Below are 21,535 nucleotides of genomic sequence, written 5' to 3'. Positions count from 1 at the left end.
CGCCAGCCGAGGACGCGGGGGCCGGGCGCTCACCTCCCTCCTCTGTGCCGCTGTCCGGATCCGCGTCCGAGGAGTCGGGCCCGTCTCCGTAGTCCGCTAGCCCCACCAGCTCATCCTCCTCCTCCTCCTCCTCCGCGTCGTCCTCGTCCTGCGGCTGCGGCTTCCCCAGCACCTGGCTCATCGCGCCCACCGGCCGGCCGGCCCGGGGACGGCGGGGGTCCCGGGGTGGGGGCCAAGCCTCCTAGCCGGCCGTCCGCAGCCTATTTCTGAAGCAGAGGTTTGTCTAGAGCTCGGCAGGGGCCGGCGGAAGCGGGGGCCGCGCGTCCCCCAGCGGGCGGCGCCCAGGTCCGGGTCCCGCGGTTCCCAGCGCGCCCGAAGCCCCCTCCCCCGCCCCGCCTGCCGGCGGAGGAGTCAGCCGGAGCGCGGCAGTTCCTCCCCGAGGAGAGAGAGAGAGAGACTGCGTGACCCGAGTCACCTGACACACACTGTCACACACTCACATACACACCCCGCACGGGCGCGCGCCCGCCCGGCCGCGGGCACCACTCGGCGGGGCGCTGGGCCGAGGACACACACGCACACGCACGAGGAGAGCAGGGAGGCGCGGGGCCCCTGCACCCTCCCAGACACTCACACGCAGACACACGCCCAGTACACGGGGCCCCCGGGACGCCGCGCCGTCACCCACCGCGGCTGCGCGCCAGGGGCCCCCACGCGCAGCTTCTTCACGTGGTCCCCGCAGAGGCGGGGGAGGGGGCGCCGCACACCCTGAATGTCCCCCCGTCGTCCCACTCCCACACGCACACACACCCGTAGAGCCCATACCGTGGGCGGATGCCTCCTGCTTACAGTCCCGAGCTAAGGTCCCAAGTGGGTGGCCTCCCAACACTGTGGCGCGCCCAGATCCCCCACCCCAGAGCAGCGTGCCCAGGACACCTTGTGGACGCTCAAGAGCCCCAGGCGGAGAACTCAGATAAATGCACAGTGGAGGCGCAGTCTCCATAGCAATTGTCTTTTAGTGTGCCTTTATGGTTCAAAGTGCTTCCCACCAAGAATATTCAAAAAGCAGGCCTACCCAGATGTAAATGTTTCTGAAGAAATCACATGACTCCTGGCTGCTTAGACTAAATAATTCCTCTGCAGCCTTTTGGAAAAGGTCTCAGTGTATAACACACTCAGGGGCTATTCATGGCCACCTCCTCATGTCTCATTGTTGCATAGACTGTAATCCCACATAAATAAAATATTTCAAGGCTTTTGTGGGAGTAGGGGAGTGGCGGTGGTGGGGGGGCAATTCTCAAATAGGAATAGCAGCAACGTGGAGTGAGACTCTAAAACCTGCATTCCTCCTTCACAAGCTTTTCACCACGGAACACACTGTACCCACCCTTTCTGGGTACTGCAAAAAATCACGTGGATGAACTTCCTTCTGTGGAGTACAATAAGAAAAAACCGGCTGGTCAGCATCATGATCCAGCTCCTACAGGTGCCAGCAGCTCAGCCGGTGGAGCGGTGCAGAACCGGCGGGAAGAAGCTCGGGCAGGAGACTCTCAGGGCCCAAGGGTGCTAACCTCCATACGAAACATTTATTAACCACCTCCTATATGCCTGGGGCTGGGCTAAGTAGGGGGTCCAAGAATGCTCAGGGCCGTGTTCCTGCCCTGAAAGAGCTCGCAGTCTACCAAATCATGACTCATGTCCTGGATTTTTAAAATTTCTGAATGTAGAAAGTGGATGCAGACACTTTCCAGAAGGAGGCTGCTTCTAATTGGAAAGGTCCTGAGATTTTCCAAGGGAGGCAGGCACTATAATTTGGTATGACTGTATCAGTTAAGGTCCTTCCCAGGATTAAATAGATGGTACGTGCAAAATGAAGCCTTCAAGTGAAGGAACAATTTACAGGGGTGTAGAAAGAGTTCAGGGAATCAATGCGGGTATTAGCAATAGTGGGAAGAAAATACCACCCCTAAATTTACAGGAGTGAAGGAAGGGAGCTATAGTCCTGGAGAGGGGCCGCAAAACAGGAGCTGTAACTGATGAGGAAGCTGCTGTTGCCAGTATTGCCTCACATCAAGAAGAGAGCAAAGAAATATCCTGACCTCTCTCTCTCTCTCCATCCATCCTCCCTCCACCCTCCTGGGTCTCCCATTGGCCAAACCCATCTGGTAGCCAGAAGGCAAGGGAGCCTGGAACCTAGTCCAGGACAGAGCTTGGTTAGGGAGGGCAGGGAGTGGGTCCCAGGGTGGGGTGAGGTGCAAGGAACATCACCAACACAAGCAGGCACTACTTACTCCCATCAGAGGCAAGTTACTTAAGCCCTTCTAAACTTGATTGCTTATCAATAGAATATCACTCCTTGTAAGGATTATTAGGAAGATTAAATGAGGGGGAAAAAATCTCAGGTACTTACAAAGCTCATTTCCTAGGAGTAATTTTCCTAGCCTATTTTCATCCCTTCCATCAAAGGAAACCTCAGGGAGGAGGGCCTCCCAGAGTGTGGCTGAGGACTTTCAGCTAGCCTATAGCTAGCCCACCAGCCTCAAGAGGCCTTTGAACTGGCCTGATTCAAACTGCAAATAACAGTTTGGGAGATCCTAGAAGATTGTCCAAGGTCAACCCAGACTCAGATGTATAGGGCATTCCTGGGCAGGTAGCCAAGTGTGTATGCCCCATGGACCCAAGGGATCAGGAAAGGGCAGGTCATAATCCAACAGCCCCACTGTGCCTCTGGACCAGAAAAGACAGAAATGTCTGATGATCCTCTAACTTCCCCAAGAAGAGAGATCTTAGAAGGAAACAGTAGATTGTGGCACACTCCAAGATACTTAAGAATTGGACCATTCTTTTTTTTTTTTTCTTTCTTTTAACATAGAGTCTCACTCTATCACCCTGGATGGAGTGCAGTGGCATGATCTCAGCTCACTACAACCCCTGCCTCCCGGGTTCAAGCGATTCTCCTGCCTCAGCCTCCCAAGTAGCTGGGACTACAGGCATGCACCACCACACCCAACTAATTTTTGTATTTTTAGTAGAGACAGGGTTTCACCATGTTGGCCAGGTTGGTCTCGAACTCCTGACCTCAGGTGATTCACCCACCTCGACCTCCCAAAGTGCTGGGATTACAGGCATGAGCCACCACACCCGGCCTGGACCATTCTTAAGAATAGAATAAAATCCCACAAAAAAATCAGTAGAAGTCAAATCCTCAATTATATTCTACCCCAAGCTAGATAAAAGAGTCACATACAGATTTAAGATATTCTAATTTACTACCATTTCAGAAATGTATAGTTGAACAGAACAGGAAAAGCTTTGATTGCTTTTTTCTTTTGCTGACATCATTTCAGTACTGTCAGCTTTCAAAGAAGAGATATGTTGAAAATATCCTAGAAATAGAAGTTCTTGAATTTAAAAAATCATGTGTGTAGAATCTTTCTGAATTTAAATAAAAACTGAAAAAAAAACTACAAGAACCCTGAAAGCCTTTAAGACACTCAGCGTGGGATCTGCTCAGTGAATTGGCTGCTGCCTTGGCCTCTCTGGACTGGAGCTCAGCCTATGTCTAGGGATGTCTCCCCGGGAGAGCGCTCCGAAGAATGTGAGGATTTGTCTCTGGGCTACCCATGGTTTTTGCTGTTGTATGTAACCATGGCAAGTATGTAACCATGCCTTATACTTGACAGGTGCTTAATAAATGCTTATGGAAAGAAAGAGAGAGGGGAGAAAGAAAAGAAGGAGAGAAGGAAGGAAGGGAGGGAGGAAGGGAAGAAGAAAAGAAGGGTGGGAAGAAGGGAGGAAGATAGTATATGGTTCTTCACACAGATCTAGCCTATTTCTAAGAGAAACTTCAAGAAGAAATAGCAGCCAAGTTTTCTACTTGCTCCAAACCTTGAGAAATGCCACAGTGTGGGTAAATATGAAGTGTTAGCTATAAGACAGCAACTAGGAATGAGCTGACATGCAAAAAGAGCATAAGTCTTAGGCCTTCATCTGTCCAAGACTGCCTGAGATCTGAAGAGACTACAATATCACGATGACTAAATGCTTATTTTATTTAAACTAACTTTTCCTTCTAAAAAAAAAAAAACAAAAACCTCTTAACTTTTAGGCATTTTTAGCATCATGAAAGAAGAGCTTTGTCTATTACCCATTAAAATTTAGCCAGCTAACATTTACTGAGATTTTCTACAAATGAGGAGGCACTGTTCCAAGATAATATGAACTTTAAAATATTCCCTTTAAGAATGTGATATCATCCCCTCTACTTTATAGATAAGAAAAAACAAGTTAAACAAGGTACTGCACAGAATGGATGGAGGAACTACTTTGGAACTCAGCCTGACACGAAACCTTAGTCCAAGCTTATACACCCCGTGGCCCAGGATGGCTTTGAAAGCAGCCCAACACAAATCCATAAATTTTCTTAAAACATTATGAGATGTTTTTACTATTTTTTTTTTTAGCTCATCAACTGTCATTAGTGTTAGTATATTTTATATGTGGCTCAAGACAATTAACTCTTCTTCTTCTTCCAATGTGGCCCAGGGAAGTCAAAAGATTGGACACCCCTGCTTTAGTCCTATTTAATGGCCTAAGGCTAAACTCTACATAAAGCCATTGAACTGAAAAGGGTAGAAGGGAAGTGATGAACTGCTCCCAATCTCCTAAGAAGCAAAGCTCATATAGACACTCAAAAAATAGATCTGTTGCCTCAGCCAGATTTAATTTGCAGGATACACTGAGAGGAAAGGGAAAAAAAAAGGAAAAAAAAACTGGAAAACTTCCTAACCAACAAAAGAACGAAAACTTCTTGTTATAATACAATTGTGGATTGTCATCATTCCTTTTACTAGGAAGACAAATGGCAAGTGATTTAGTACCCTTTCTGGTTTATGTTATTTCTATACTGTATGCTAAGCCAATGTGTAAAATCCAAGTGTACTTTGGCTTGAAAATTTGAATTTTAAAGGCAAGAAGTTTGTTTCCTAATTTCAGTGAATTATTTTGCTGTTACCAGTTAGATGTCTTGTGATGACAAGGAATATGAGAGCTATTTAAAAGAAACCTGTACAATGTAGGCAGAGTAATTGCAGTTCTGAATAGGGCAAGCAATTAAATACAGCCTGCATCCTGCATCTTAGGGTATTTTGAGGCATCTCATGGCGTTGTGCCTGGTTCCTGGGATTCACATGCTGAAAGCTTTTCACGCTTTCTTTTTAAATATGTATTTAAAGCTATTCATCCTCTCTTGAAGCAAGCAAAGGAAAGAGCCTTCTACAGAATCCTGCTGGACTCATTCTAACCCAGGGAAGCCAAACAAATTTCTAAAGAGGGCAGCTCACAGCCTCCAGTTCACCTAAGACGTTTGATGATCTAATGAAATCATTAAAAATTATTGAATAATTTTTGAGAGGCAATCCCTCATGAAAGAGATCTTATTAAAATGTTTTACAATTTAAAAAACATGCACATGGTAAAATAGTCCAACAACACAAAAGAATATCCAATGAAAAGCTAGTTTCTCTCTCTCTTGACCTACAGCCCCCCAGTTCTCTCTAGAGGGAAACATTTGGTCTTTAAATGTGTAGACATACTCATAACCATTACAGAGATTATATTTTATAACTTCGTCACTTTAACAGTTGATGAACATCTTTTAAAGAAAGAAAATGAATAAGATGGAATTTTCAGATCTGTGGTTTGAAGGAAAAAAACAGAGAGGTGAAAGAGTAGCTGAGGGTGAGGGAAGGAGGCTGATTTTGATGGGGTAGCCAGAGAAGACCTCTCTAAAAATGTGACATTTTAGCTGACCAGGAGAAGGAGAGAGCAAAATGAAAGTCAGGATGAAGAGTGTTTCCGAGGAACGGCTGTTTTTAGCAACTGAAAAAACCAAGAAGGGGCAGGGTTTGGTGTTGGAGGAAAAAAAGGGCCAATGTAATGAAAGAGCAGGAGGATGGCAGGCACAAGGGACAGGCAGTTTTTTCAGCCAGGATAGGGAGTTTGGATTGTATTCTAAGTGCCACTGAAAGCACTGAAGAAGTTTAAGAAGGGAGGTGGCTAGGCGCAGTGACTTACATCTGTAATACCAGCACTTAGGGGGACCAAGACAGCATAATCTTTTTGAGCCTAAGAGTTCTTGACCAATCTGGGCAACACAGGACACTTTGTCTTTACCAAAAAATAGAAAAAATTAGCCAGGCATGGTGTCATGCAACTGTAATCCTAGCTACTCAGGAGGCTGAGGTGGGAGGATTACCTGAACCAAAAAGTGGAGGCCAGAGTGAGCTGAAATTGTGCCACAGCACTCCAGCCTGGGTGACAGAGCAAGACCCAAAAAAAAAAAAGGAAGGAAGGAAGGAAGGAAGGAAGGGAGGGAGAGAGGGAGGGACGGAGGGAGGGAGGGAGGAGAGAAAGGGAAGGAGGGAGGGAGGGAGGTGGGTGAAATGTGTTGTATACTTTTCTTAAAGCTCACTCTGGGCCAGGTATGGTGGCTCATGCCTATAGCCCCAACACTTTGGGGAGCAGAGGCAGGAAGATCACTTGAGGCCAGGAGGTCAAGACCAGCCTGGGCAGCAGAGCAAGACCCTGCCTCTAAAAAAAAAAAAAAAAATTAAAAATTAGCTGGGCATGGTGGTGTAAGCCTGTAGTCCCAGCTACTCAGAAGGCTAAAGTGGGAAGATCACGTGAGCCCAGGAGTTTGAGGTTACAGTGAGCTACAGTAGTGCCACTGCATTCCAGTATGGGCAACAAGGCAAGACCTTGTTTCAAAAAATAAGAAATAAAATTAAAAACATAAATAAATACAAGCTCACTCTGTTGGATTGTTTCCAAGGTGGCCACAACCATCCATCTCACCTCACATGCCTTTTTGCAAATGGGCCTTTGCCATTTCTCCCTCTGTTTCCACTTCTCCTGAATCTGGGCAGGCCCTGTGACTTGCTTTAACCAACAGAATGTGGTAGAAGTGACAGGGACATAGTGCAACTTCTGAGAATGGACTGTAAGAGGACTTGCTGCTTTCTTGGAGCCTTGAGCCATATGGAAAGAATCCTGGGCCAGCCTGCTGGAGAGTCCCACGGATAGTGAGGTCCTGGAGGATGCCAGAGCATGAGGCCCCAGCGTTCCAGCCATCCCCGCTGAGGGGCTAGACATGTGAGTGACACCACCTTGGGTTCTCCAGCCCAAACTTCAGTCATGTGAGAAAGTCCAACCCACACTACATGCAACACAGCCTTCCTATTCCAGTTGAACTTGCCCTGCTCAGCTAACCCATATAATTGTGAGCAAATAAAATGACTGTTTCTTGTTTTTTTGTTTTGATTATTAAGTGGCTGGGCGCAGTGGCTCACGCCTGTAATCCCAACACTTTGGGAGGCCGAGGTCGGCAGATCACCTGAGTTCAGGAGTTCAAGACCAGCCTGGCCAAATGGTGAAACCCTGTCTCTACTAAAAGTACAAAAATTAGCCAGTCATGGTGGCTGGCACCTCTTGTCCCAGCTACTCAGGAGGCTGAGGCAGGAGAATCACTTGAACCCAGGAGGTGGAGGTTGCAGTGAGCTGAAATCGTGCCATTGCATTACAGCCTGGGTGACAAGAGTGAAACTCCATCTCAAAAAAAAAAAAAAAAAAAAAAGATTTGGGGTGGGCTGGACAGAGTGGCTGACGTCCTAGCACTTTGTGAGGCTGAGGTGGGTGGATCACTTGTCAGGAGTTCAAGATCAGCCTGGCCACCATGGTAAAATCCCATCTCTACTAAAAATACAGATAAACTAGCTGGGCATGGTGGCGCGCAACTGTAGTCCCAACTACTTGGGAGGCTGAGGCACGAGAATCATTTGAGCCTGAGGGGTAGAAGTTACAGTGAGCCGAGATCACACCATTGCACTCCAGCCTGAGCGACAGAGAGACTCTGTCTTAAAAAAAAAAAAAAAAAAAAAAGGAAGATTTGAGGTCATTTGTTCTGCAGTGGTAGATAACTGATGAACTGATGAACATATTCTGGCTGATATGGGAAAAATGGATTGTAGGGGACTTACAGGTGGAAGCAGAAATAACAGGTAGGCCACTGGAGTTGTAAGAGAGAAATGAGTGAGAACAGTGGAAAGGGAGAGAAGTCAATAAACTTGAGATAAATTTTGGAGGTGGAACAGATAAGATGTATTGACAGATTTAATGTGGGTGGTCGGGGAAAGGACTGCTCCCAAGTATTTGGTTTGAGCAACCGGATGTAAGGTAATGCTGTTTATCAAAATAAGTAAGACCCAGATAGGAACAGAATTGGGAGGTGAGAAGTGAATCAGGGTCCTAGATTTCTAACATCCTAGTTACTGTGTATTGCTACAGAGCAATCTCTCTTAATCCTGCAATTTTGGCCATTTCTTAGATGTCTATCATGTTGTCTTTGAAGTAAATAAATGAAGTTTTCTGACTGCAAGCCATGAATGAACTAAAGATGACTTTTGTGATTATCCAAAAAAATGTCTCAACCTAGTGAGATGGAATTGCTACATAGGACTTTTATTAAAAATTAACTTTTAGGCAGGGTGCGGTGGCTCACGCCTGTAATCCGAGGACTTTGGAAGGCCAAAGCGCGGTGGATCACTTGAGGTCAGAAATTCAAGACCAGCCTGGCCAGCATGGTGAAACCCCATCTCTAGTCTCTACTAAAAATACAAAAATTAACCGGGCATGGTGGCGCCATGCCTGTAATCTGAGCTACTCAGGAGGTTGAGGCAGGAGAATCACTTGAACCCGGGAGGCAGAAGTTGCAGTATGCCGAGATTGTGCCATCGCACTCAGGCCTGGGTGACAGAGCAAGACTCCATCTCAAAAATTAAATAAATAAATAAATAAATAAAATAAAAATAAATTGGCCGGGCATGGTGGCTCACACCTGTAATCACAGCACTTTGGGAGGCTGAGGCAGGTGGATCATGAGGTCAGGAGTTCAAGACCAGCCTGGCCAAGATGGTGAAACCCCATCTCTACTAAAAATACAAAAAAATTAGCCAGGCGCAGTAGCAGGTGCCTGTAATCCCAGCTACTTGGGAGGCTGAGGCAAGAGAATCGCTTGAACTCAGGGGAAGGAGGTTGCAGTAAGCCAAGATCATACCACTGTACTCCAGCCTGGGCAGCAGAGTGAGACTCTGTCTCAACAACAACAACAAAATAAATAAATAAATAAATAAATAAATAAATAAATAAAAATTAACTTTCATCCGGGTTCAGTGGCAGGTTCCTATAAGTCCCAGCTACTTAGGCGCCTGAGGTTGAAGGATCACTTAAGCTCAGGACTGCAAGGCCAGCGTGGGCAACTTACCAAGATCCTGTCTCTAAAAAACAAATTTAACTTTTTATTCATATGGACTTTTAAGGACAAGCTTCTGATATAAATAGTGCTATCACATGAGAGCAGAAAGCTGTCTGTTGACAACAGAGTCAGCAGTACAGAGGTATTAAATGCTCCACATGTCTGTAGATTGGTTTGGACTTGGCAACCCCTGCTTTGGATGGGAGAGTTACACCAACTTATATATTCAATGATATAAGTAAGCAGATACTCCAAGAGAAACAACCTGATTAAAAATTCACTAGAATGAAGTCTCAGAACTGTCACTTACACATACTATTTTACATTACCTAACAAAAATAGCAGGCACCGTCAGTCAGCTACCTCCAAGCCATTCCCAAACCTTCTTCAAGCCCACTTTCCAAACTGGAGAAGGGAAAATCAGATACTTTCCAAGACTCTTTCACATCTGTTCTTCCTGCTGTAAGGAGGAATCCTGCTGGGGAACTTCTAGGAAAGAGTTTGCTTCCTGATAAAAGAGGCTGACGAATCAGAAGAGTCCCCTGATACCACCATTTCCCAATTTGAACCCCATTTGTAAGAACATGGTACTTGGAGGTGGGGAGGCCATCTTGTAACCATGAAATAACCATGCAACCCTGAGGTTGAAGATAAAAGTCCATGATGGGAATAGCAGTGTAAAGAGAGGAAAGCTCCAGATGACCTTGCTGAGCTGGTGCACTCTAACTGGGAATGCCTACCACAAACTTCTTTTTTTTTTCACCCAACGAGAAGAGCCATAACTTTATTAATAATACAAACAGCACAAATTTCAAACCAAGCTGCAGTTACTCTTTTGAAACACACACAAAAAGTCCTCATCTTCAGATTACATTAATTCCATGATAGCATTTACAATATCAGCACTGTTGTTCTTCAGGACTCGGACTGCCTTTGCTCGCACATTTGCTTGTGACAAGACCAATCCTATATCCTTAAGTTTCATACCTGTCTCCTCAAACTCCTCCTCTTCCCTCTCCTCTTGTACAGTTAAGTCTGTATGTTTTCTTGAATGTTTGAGACAATTTCACCTTGAACTTTGAACTTCTCAGCAGCTCTTAGCTGTGCTTGTTGAGATAAATCTTTGATCTTAGTTTCCCCCCATCAACTGTGTAGGTGTTTGAAGCTAGGCTCTTGTAGACATCTGGTTTTGTGATAACAAAGAGGATATTCTTAGATTTCAGGATAGCGACTCTAGTAACCCTCGTAGTCCCTTGTAGCCTTTCACAGACCCAGTTTGGATGTAGCCATAGCCTTCTGTGACTTCTGTTCTTTTCTTTCTTTCTGTCTTTTGAGATGGAGTTTCTCTCTGTCTCCCAGGCTGGAGTGCAGTGGCGCAATCTCAGCTCACTGCAACATCTGCCTCCTGGGTTCAAGTGATTCTCCTGCCTCAGCCTCCTGAGTAGCTGGGATTACAGGCATGCGCCACCATACTCAGCTAATTTTTGTATTTTCAATAGAGACTAGAGATGGGGTTTCACCATGTTGCCCAGGTTGGTCTCGAACCCCTGACCTCAAGTGATCCATCTGCCTCAGCCTCCCAAAGTGCTGGGATTACAGATGTGAGCCACCGTGCCTGGCCATGTACCTACCCTTCACTCCAACTGTGTTTTGCTTTCTTGACTGGTTCTTCATTGAATGCGGCTGCTGCTGCCACCTGGGCTTGTTGTGTGGAATTTTGTTCCTTGAGTTCTGATACTGATTCTTCACTGTCAGATTAAATGCCAGATCTGTGCAGGGAATATAAAGATGGCAGCAGAAAGAGCCCACACTTCTTATTTCAGGAGAAAATTATAAGTCTATTCCTTAAGCCAGTGCTTCCCCACCTTGTCTGGTAATGGCACACACAGAAAATGATACTACTTGGGCCTAAGCGGTGGCTCACTCCTATAATTCCAGCACTTTGGAAGACTGAGGTGGGAGGACTGCTTGAAGCCAGGAATTCAAGACCAACCTGGGCAATATAGCAAAACTCCCATTTCTACAAAGAAATTTAAAAATTGGCTGAGGCATGAGGATCGCTTGAGCATGGGAGTTCGAGGCTACAGTGAGCTATGATCGCACCACTGCATTTCAGCCTGAGCAACAGAATAAGACCCCATCTCTTACAAGAAAAGAAGAAAGAAAGATACTATTTATATGGTGCACTGGTGTGTAAATGGACAGGCTACTTACAGCCAGAGGTGACTGGCCCAAACACTTTAGTCACCCTCAGGCCTTTACTAGCTGCCCTAAAGGCTGAGGGGATCAAAAATTTGACCATACCTATAAGCCATTTATGGCACACAAGTGATGGTGGCAAACTAGTTGGGAAGTTCAGCTTAAGCCATGTGGGTGGGGTGCTGTAAACTTTGCAGCAACTGACACAATAGATATCCTTTATGAGTGGAGGGAAGAAAGGATGGATGAAGCTTGATCATACACTTGGTGATGAAATTCAGGAGTCATATCATATTCAGAGGATCCTGGTAAAGGTGTCTCTGGATATTACAGGAGACAATTAAGACTCCTCAAGAAAGTGACCATGGCTGGGTGCAGTGGCTCATCCCTATAATCCCAGCACTTTGTGAGGCCAAGGCAAGAGGATCACTTGAAGTCAGGAGTTCAAGACCAGCCTGAGCAACAAAGCAAGACTCCATCTCTACCAAAAATAAAGAATAAAATTACCTAGACACAGTGGCATGTGCCTGTAGTCCCAGCTACTTGGGAGGCAGAGGCAGAAGAACCACGTAAGCCCAGGAGTTTGAGGCTGCAGTAAGCTACGATGGTACCACTGCACTCTAGCCTAGGTGACAGAGGGTAAGACCCTGTCTCAAAAAACACTGGAGGGGGAACCTTGCTTTTACTTCTCTCTGCACTTTTCCCTTTGTTCTTCTCTCTCTGCATGAAAACTGGCTTTCTCTGCTTTTCCCACCAGAGGGCAGGAGACAGCTGCCCCACCTTCCTGGTCCCAGTGATTGTGGGCCCGTCCTCTGGAACCAGGCTACCTGGGTTTAAATCCTAGTTCCATCCTAAGTAGCTGTGTGACCTATAGCAGGTTACTTAACCTCTCTGTGCCTCAATTTACTCATCTCTAAACTAGTGATAATGTAATATACCTCAGTAGGGTTGTGGGAAGGAATTAAATCCATTAAACTGTATAAAATAATTTAGGACCATGTATTACTCTGTTTCCATGCTGCTGATAAAGACATAACTGAGACTGGGCAATTTTACAAAAGAAAGAGGTTTAATTGGACTTACAGTTCCACTTGGCTGGGGAAGCCTCACAATCATGGTGAAAGGCAGGGAGGAGCAAGTCCTGTCTTACACGGATGGCAGCAGGCAAAGAGAGAATGAGGAAGATGCAAAAGCGGAAACCCCTGATAAAACTATCAGATCTTGTGAGACTTATTCACTACCAGGAGAACAGTACGGGGAAACCATCCCCATGATTCAATTGTCTCCCACTGGGCCCCTCCCACAACACGTGGGAATTATGGGAGTACAATTCAAAATGAGATTTGGGTGGGGACACAAAGCCAAACCGTATTAGACAATAATCACTATGTAAGTGTTAGCTATTATTATCTTTAATTCCCAGGCAAGAAAATCTGATTGGCTGAGTTTGAGCCAGTGTTTCACTCCTGGCCTAATCCCCTAATCGTGCACTATATATCACTATGTACTAGTCCTCTAGAGCATTTATCTCAATTGCAATTTAAGATTTTAATGAGGACTGTATTCACCACTAGACTGTGGGACCATCTTCTTTTGTCCACCATTCTATTCTCAGTGCCTAGCACAGTAGCTATAATATGGATGAAATATAATTCTAGTGTATACCACTTACATTGTATTTTATGTGCAGCATAAACATATAATATAAATATAAGCATAAATAGCTTGATAGTGGTCAAGTCCCAATAAATATGTGTTGATGACTGAATTGATGTTCCCCTCCACTATGGCTGGAGATGCCGCTGTGTGGCTGCAGAGGTCTACCCTCAGGGATGGAGAGGTGGTTCCTAATAAAGCGGTGTAAGCCGAACAGAAACCTCCAAATATATCTGCCGTTGCCAGGCACAGGGAACACAAAGTCAAATAGATGTTGGGTAGATATTGTTGGCAGCATAACCAGTTCCTCCCTCTCACCCCCTTCATCCTCAGTTTGGTAACTTTATTTATTTATTTATTTATTATTTATTTATTTATTTATTTATTATTTATTTATTTACTTTTGAGATGGAGTCTTGCTCTGTCACCCAGGCTGGAGTGCAATGGCATGATCTCGGTTCACTGCAACCTCCACCAGGTTCAAGTGATTCTCCTGCCTCAGCCTCCTGAATAGCTGGGATTACAGGCGCCCGCCACCACGCCCAGCTAATTTTTGTGTTTTTAGTAGAGATGGGGTTTCACCAGAGTGGCCAGGCTGGCCTCTAACTCCTGACCTCAGGTGATCCACCCGCCTTGGGCTCCCAAAGTGGTGGGATTACAGGCGTAAGCCACTGTGCCCTGCCTAGTTTTGTAACTTTAAATGTTGGGTGTCAGCACATTCAGGGAAGGAACCCCAGACCCAGAAGTTGAATCATGGTTAGTCTATGGTAATTATGGTAATTATCCAGTGGTAACCAATGACATGTGAAAGGATATATGTCTCGGGGGCATCTGATAAGAAGTTGTTCCCCAGCTGAAATGAATACAGTGGGAAAGCCTGTAACCTTTCTTGCCTGGATGTCATCAAAGACAAAAGCCAAAAGTCAGGGTGGTACAGTAGAATGACAGAAAGAGCCCAAGGCCGCATATGTTTATCATATAAATTACTACTTTTTTTTGGAGACAGGGTCTCACTCTGTCACCCAGGCTGGAGTGCAGTGACACAATCATGGCTGACTGCATTCTTGACCTCCTGGGCTCAAGCGATCCTCCTACCTCAGCCTCCTGAGTGGCTGGGACCACAGGTGCACACCACCACACCGGACTAATTTTTTTTATTTTTTGTAGTGATGGGGTCTCCCTATGTTGCCCAAGCTGGTCTCAAACTCCTGGGCTCAAGCAGAACTCCCACCTTAGCTTCCCAAAGTGCTGGGATTACAGGTGTGAACCACCCTGCCCAGCCTACATGTTTTTGTTGTTGAAGCCACTCTAGGCAAGCACACTCTTGTAGCCAAACACAATGTAACTGATAACTATAGTCCCTTTACCTTAGGAACTGAAAATGAGGAAGGAAGACAGATTAGAAAATCAGAAGCTTAAAGTTAGGAACAGAGAGTGATGACCACTATCACCACTCCTATTCCACAATGTCCTTGACTGCATAAGATTGGAAAATGAAACAAAAGAATTGTGACACTAGAACTGTGTCATTTATTTTATTTTATTCATAAGATAAAAAATTGATAAATTGGATTTTGTCAAGATTAAAAAACTTTTTTCTGCAAAGACTCTGTTAAGAGGATGCAAAGACAAGCTATAGACTAGGGTGGAATATTTGCTAACCAAATATCTGACAGAAGCCTCGTATCTAAAAAGTATAACGAATTCTCAAAACTTAGGGGAAAAAAATTCAATTAGAAAATAGGAAAAAAGGCCGGGCGCGGTGGCTCAAGCCTGTAATCCCAGCACTTTGGGAGGCCGAGACGGGCGGATCACGAGGTCAGGAGATCGAGACCATCCTGGCTAACACGGTGAAACCCCATCTCTACTAAAAAATACAAAAAACTAGCCGGGTGAGGTGGTGGGCGCCTGTAGTCCCAGCTACTCGGGAGGCTGAGGCAGGAGAATGGCGTAAAACCTGGGAGGCGGAGCTTGCAGTGAGCTGAGATCCGGCCACTGCACTCCAGCCTGGGCCACAGCGCGAGACTCCACCTCAGAAAAAAAAAAAAAAAAAAAAAGGAAAAAATATTTCACTGACAAGGATATAGTAATGTCAAATAATGAGACACGAGAAGATATTCAACACCATTACATTAAGGAATGCAAATTATTATTGTTGTTGTTGTTGTTATTATTATTATTATTATTAGAGAAGGGTCTCACTCTGTCACCCAGGCTAGAGTATAGTCATAGCTCACTGCAGCCCTGAATTTCTGGGCTCAAGCAATCCTTCTGTCTCAGTCTGCTGATTAGCTAGGACTCCAGGCTTGTGCCACTATGCCCTGCTATTAAATTTTTTTTTTTTTTTTTTTTTTGGTAGAGGCCGGGCGCGGTGGCTCAAGCCTGTAATCCCAACACTTTGGGAGGCCGAGACGGGCGGATCACGAGGTCAGGAGATCGAGACCATCCTGGCTAACCCAGTGAAACCACGTCTCTACTAAAAAATACAAAAAACTAGCTGGGCGAGGTGGCGGGCGCCTGTAGTACCAGCTACTCGGGAGGCTGAGGCAGGAGAATGGCCTAAACCCGGGAGGCGGAGCTTGCAGTGAGCCGAGATCTGGCCACTGCACTCCAGCCTGGGCGACAGAGTGAGACTCTGTCTCTAGGGTCTCGCTATGTTGCCCAGGTTGGTCTTGAGCCCCTAACCTCAAGCAATCATCCCTCCTCAGCCTCCTGAAGTGTTGGAATCACAGGCATGAGCCACCACCCCCTGCCCAGAAATGCAGATTATTAAGACCACAGTGAGATACCACCACATAACTACCAAAATGACTGAAATTAAAAAATAGTGACAACACCAAATGCTGACAATGATACAGAAAACTCAGATATCTCACACATTGGTGGTGGGAAGTGTAAAATGGTATAACCACCCTGGAAAACAGTTTGGCAGTTTCTTATACACTAAACATGTGACTACAAAATGACCCAGCAATTGCCCTTCTGGTTACTTATCTCAGAGAAGTGAAAACTGTGTCCACATAAAAACACATATACGAATGTTCATAGCAGCTTTATTCATAATAACCCAAACCCAGATGCTGTTCAATGGGTGGATGGCTAAACAAACTGTGGTATATCCACACTGAGGAATACTACTCGGCAATGGAAAGAATCAACAGTTGACACACACAACAACTTGGATGAATGTCAAGGGCATTATGCGGAGTTAGGAAAAAGGCAGCCTCAAAAGGTCACACACTGCATGATTTCATTTACATAATATTCTGGATTTTTTTGAGATGGAATCTTGCTCTGTTGCCTAGGCTGGAATGCAGTGGTATGATCTCGGCTCACTGCTACCTCTGCCTCCTGGGTTCAAGCAATTCTTCTGCCTCAGCCTCTTGAGTAGCTGGGACTACAGGCACACCACCATGCCCAGCTAATTTTTGTTACTTTTGGTAGAGATGGAGTTTTGCTGTTTGGGCCAGGCTGGTCTGGAACTCCTGACCTCAAGTGATCCGCCCGCCTTGGCCTCCCAAAGTGCTGGGATTACAAGCATGAGCCACTGTGCCTGGCCTACGTAACATTCTTAAAATGACAAAATTAAAGAGATGGAGAACAGATTAGTGATTGTCAGAGATTAAGGATGGTGGCGGGGAGGGGGTTGGGTGTGACTATAATTAAGTAGCATGAGGATGATTCTTTGTGGTGACAGCATAGTTTTGTATTTTGATAGAATGGTGGTAATATGAAACTACATATGTGATAAAATTGCACAGAGCTACACACACACACACACACACACACACACACACACACACATTGTACCAATGACTCAATATCATAAAGATGCCAATTTTTTCCAAATAGCAGTAGTAGGAAACATTCTTGCTCCCATTACATGAAGGCTGCAGATTTTTTGTGGCCATATTGGACTCTGCACAATTCCATTTGTCTTTTCATTCTGGGATCCCCACTGAAGGTGCAGCCACTCTTTGGGGCATGATATTCTCATGATAAATGGCAGAAGTTCAAGGGAGGTAGGGGAAGCACTAAAGCATACAACGTATTTTAAGCTTCTGTTCCAGTGTGGTGTAGGCCAAAGCAAGTCAACACAAGCCCAAAACTAATGGAGCAGACTGGGTTACCCCACCTATGAAAAAGCATGGCAAAGATGGGAAGGGTACGAATAATTGTGAATAAACAATGCAATCCACCACATATGTTTACTGAGATTTCAAATTAAAATCTCGAGTTTATCATAACAAATGAATTAGAAAATGTCTATGGAGGAGCAAAGAGCTAAGAATACTTGAGATCTTTATAAATAAAAAAGAGAAATAAGTCAGGGAAGGACTTGTATATTTGGAAATCAACACTTGAGATAAAATCACAGGCCAGGTGTGGTGGCTCACACCTGTAATCCCAGCACTTTGGGAGGCCAAGGTGGGTGGATCACTTGAGGTCAGGAGTTCAAGACCAGCCTGGTCAACATGGTGAAACCCTGTCTCTATTAAAAAATACAAAACAAAAAAAATTAGCTGGGCATGGTGGTGTGCACCTGTAATCCCAGCTACTCAGGAGGCTGAGGCAGGAGAATCGCTTGAACGCAGGAGGTTGCAGTGAGCCAAGATCGTGTCACTATATGCTCTGTGTGGGCAACAGAGCGAGACTCTGTCAACAAAAACAAAAGAGAGAGAGAGAAAGAAAGAAAGAGGAAAGAAAGAAAGAAAGAAAGAGAGAGAGAGAAAGTAAAGAAAGAAAGAAAAGAAAAGAAAAGAAAGAAAGACAGAAAGAAAGAAAGAGAAAGAAAGAAAACCACAGATTTCAGACAGTATGATGCTAGCAGAGTGATTGGCAAATGGAACAAAATAGAGGACTGAAAACAAACCTATATGTGTATAAAAATCCATTGCAAGAGAGTCTGGCATTGCAAATGAAAGGAGAAATGAATTTCAGATGGAATGTGGACTTACACATGAAAGGCAAAATTGTAACACTTGAAAGAAAATAGGGAGAATATTTTTATACCTTTGGGGTCAGAAAGGACTTCTCAAAACACATGAAACAGGGCAGAAGACACCATCAATTAACAAAAGAGGAAACAGGACTAGCTATTAAACATTAAAGATGCTCAGCTATACTAGTAATTGGGGAAATACGAACTACAACTATTATGAGATATCATTTAGATGAAAACAAGTGCTGGCAAAGATTGTGGGACATGGATGACTTTCATATACAGGTGTTGGAAATGAAAATTGATATGACCACTTTAGAAAACAATTTTAGAAAACGACCAGTTTAGACAGTTTAACATTACCTAGTAAGTTTGAACATGCACATACCTTAAGACCTGATGATTCCACTTCTAGGTATATATCCTAAAAAACATTCTTACACACATGCATCGGGAGAAATATTTAAGAATGTTCACAGGCTGCACTGAAGCTAACAACAAGTAAGATAGCTAATGACGTCAGCTCATTAAAGAGATGTTGAAAATAGGAGCAGAGGGCCAGGCGCGGTGGCTCAAGCCTGTAATCCCAGCACTTTGGGAGGCCGAGACGGGCGGATCACGAGGTGAGGAGATCGAGACCATCCTGGCTAACACGGTGAAACCCCGTCTCTACCAAAAAAATACAAAAAAAACTAGCCGGGCGAGGTGGTGGGCGCCTGTAGTCCCAGTTACTCGGGAGGCTGAGGCAGGAGAATGGCGGGAACCCGGGAGGCGGAGCTTGCAGTGAGCTGAGATCCCGCCACTGCACTCCAGCCTGGGCGACAGAGCGAGACTCTGTCTCAAAAAAAAAAAAAAAGAAAAGAAAAGAAAATAGGAGCAGATTATGTTATCACAAAGCAGTGAAAATGATCATTTGCAGAGCAAACTTCTTTCTCACAAGGCAGAAGGAGGGTGTGCTAGGGTGGATATAAGAGGCTGGCTGTGATTGAGCTGAATGTAGGGGCAAGAACAGAGCTGCAACCTGGAAGCCTTTCTCATAAAGAGGGAGATTTAGGAGTCTTCTTCGCTGGTTGCCCAAAAACTGTCTGCCCACTTGGAGATGAGCAAGCAAGATCTACAGGCAGCTCAGCCACTGCCTGCTTTGGCTCTCATGAGGCCTCCTGCCAGGAATCCCCATTAATCAAAGTCTGGGAACAAAAGCAGACCAGTCAGTTCCCAGGAGCACTCACATGTCTTGCAGGCTGGCTTGGGCTTTCTGTTTCTTTCAGGCTCATTGCTGTGACTGCCCACAAATATAACTTAAAATCCCATCTCAGTGTGACTTTACAGTGATGTTTTAAAAGTCTTTCAGGGAAACTGAACATTTGCATCTTTGGAAGTTTATTCAAGGGACTAACTAGGAAAACTCAGTGTGGAAAAGTACAAGAGAGAAATTATCACACTGAAAGGTCATGTGGACAGGCGCGGTGGCTCATGCCTGTAATCCCAGCACTTTGGGACGCTGAGGGCAGGTGGACCACGAGGTCAGCAGTTCTAGATCAGCCTGACCAACATGGTGAAACCCCATCTGTACAAATACAGATGTATTGTAAAAATACAAAAAAAATTAGCTGGGCCTGGTGGCGGGCGCCTGTAACCCCAGCTACTTGGGAGGCTGAGGAAGGAGAATTGCTTGAAACCAGAAGGTGGAGGTGGCAGTGAGCCGAGATTTCACCACTACACTCTAGCCTGGGCAATAAGAGCAAAACTCTATCTCAAAAAAAAAAAAGAGAAAGGTCATGTGTACAAACCTTGACTTTGGGGGTTATCTGGGAACTCATTAGTAAACTGCCTGGAGAGGAAACTGGAGCTACAAGCCAGCAGAGAAAGGAAATGTATTCTTCTATCAGCTCCAGGTGGAGAGCAACAGGAATGGGGCACAAATCTGAAGAAGGGCTGGGCGCAGTGGCTCACATCTGTAATCCCAGCACTTTGGGAGGCCAAGGCGGGAGGATCACGAGGTCAGGAGTTCGAGACCAGCCTGAACAACATGGTGAAACCCCGTCTCTATTAAAAATACAAAAATTAGCCAGGGGTGGTGGTGGGCACCTGTAATCCCAGCTATTTAGGAGGCTGAGGCAGGAGAATTGCTTGAACTTGGTAGGTGGAGGTTGCAGTGAGCCGAAATCGCGCCACTGCACTCCAGCCTGGGTGACAAAGCGAGATTTAGTCTCAAAAAAAAAAATTATAATAAAGAAAGAAAGAAAAAAAAGAAAAGATTCATGATAAGCTTGTCCCAAAGCCTCAGGCACGATCGATAGTCCATTTTAGGGTGCTGCCTGACTCCTCTTCCATCTCTCTGCCTTTGGAGAGCAGATATCTGTCCATGCTTCTTCAAAGGGTGGAATGAGATCCCATCCATCTGTACATGGTTTCAACAGTAGCTTATGGAATGCTTCCTGCGTTCAGGGAGCTCTTCTAGGTACTGAAGAAGTGACTGTGAATGACAATAGACAAAACCAGACTGAGATAATGGTATGTAAAGTGTGATATGAATATGGGGGTCAGGCTCGCTCAATGCTTTTGCCATTTCCATATGGGATGATTCCAACAAGCTACTTATAGTCAAGCTGTTAGAAATAAAGGCTTCCTTTCCCCTCTCCAGCTACCCCAATAAATCTGGGTCATTCATCATTGTTGTTCAGTTTGCACTGAGCAGCCCCAGTTAAGTGAGCTATGGTTATATTGAAATATCCACTTGGCCACGAAATGAGTGAAGGTGGGAGGTTCCTCCCGCTACTTCTCCTCACCTTCCAATACACTTCCTGGCAACCCCCAAGCAGAAAACCTTACCCTACTGTAGGCCCCCCTCCTCCCACTCTTCAAACGGCGGCGGCCCCAGCCAGGAGCGGGCTGCAGACCAGGGCCAGCCCCAGGGCCTCCGGGGTACCCCTTCTCTCTCGCGAGGGTCCCTGCCGTGCCCCGACTCGCCGCTGGGGGGCGCTGCGACCCCGGCGTAGGAGCCTCCGGCGGGGCGGGGCGGGGCCGGCGGGACTGGGTGGAGGGCCCTGCGGCGGCGGGCGCGGCGGGCTCGGCCACAGGTAACCCGCAGGAGCCGAGAGCGCTGCCTGGCGCGCGGGCGGCTGGAGGCACGGCGCTAGGCGGCGCCGAGGCCCTGGGGCCGCCGGAGCCAGCGGGAGCCCGTCCCCGTCGTCGCCCCTCGCCCCCACCCTGTCGCCGGCCTCGGTCCCTGCGGCGCGGACGTCCGGCGCGGGAGAGAAAGGTACCAGGCGACCTCGCCGGCTCTCTGGGACCCCCGCTTACACCGGGGTGGGCGACTGAGGTCTGGGAGGACGCTGTCGGGGGAAGAAGGCGCTGCTCCCTCGGCACCCCAGGATCGCCGACTGCCCGCGGGGGAGACCCGGACACTGCGTCTGGCCCCTTGGTCT

The 21,535-nt window shown here is 46.1% G+C and overlaps 2 protein-coding genes and 1 pseudogene across 4 annotated transcripts in view; 1 reads left to right on the top strand and 2 right to left on the bottom strand.

The window, feature by feature from the left end:
- RRAGD (Ras related GTP binding D) overlaps nucleotides 1-459 on the bottom strand; it is a 37,658-nt gene extending 37,199 nt beyond the window's left edge. The window contains exon 1 of the mRNA XM_008006599.3: nucleotides 34-459. Coding sequence (XP_008004790.1) covers nucleotides 34-181 — 148 coding nt within the window. The 5' untranslated portion in view covers nucleotides 182-459. The remainder of the gene's footprint in view (nucleotides 1-33) is intronic.
- A 9,469-nt stretch (nucleotides 460-9,928) lies between these two features.
- Nucleotides 9,929-11,066, bottom strand: LOC140713218 (nascent polypeptide-associated complex subunit alpha pseudogene; annotated as a pseudogene).
- A 10,081-nt stretch (nucleotides 11,067-21,147) lies between these two features.
- Nucleotides 21,148-21,535, top strand: part of ANKRD6 (ankyrin repeat domain 6) — a 205,803-nt gene continuing 205,415 nt past the window's right edge. Inside the window, exon 1 of one of the 3 annotated variants that reach the window (XM_008006610.3) lies at nucleotides 21,148-21,369. The gene's annotated coding sequence lies outside the window, so the exon portion shown is untranslated. The remainder of the gene's footprint in view (nucleotides 21,370-21,535) is intronic. The other 2 variants (XM_008006614.3, XM_038002254.2) reach the window with 2 other exon arrangements.

The sequence above is a fragment of the Chlorocebus sabaeus genome, chromosome 13 (genome assembly GCF_047675955.1).
Source record: "Chlorocebus sabaeus isolate Y175 chromosome 13, mChlSab1.0.hap1, whole genome shotgun sequence".
Lineage (NCBI taxonomy): Eukaryota > Metazoa > Chordata > Mammalia > Primates > Cercopithecidae > Chlorocebus > Chlorocebus sabaeus.
The sequence above is the reverse complement of the archived record's forward strand: the minus strand, read 5'-3'. Positions and strand labels throughout refer to the sequence as shown.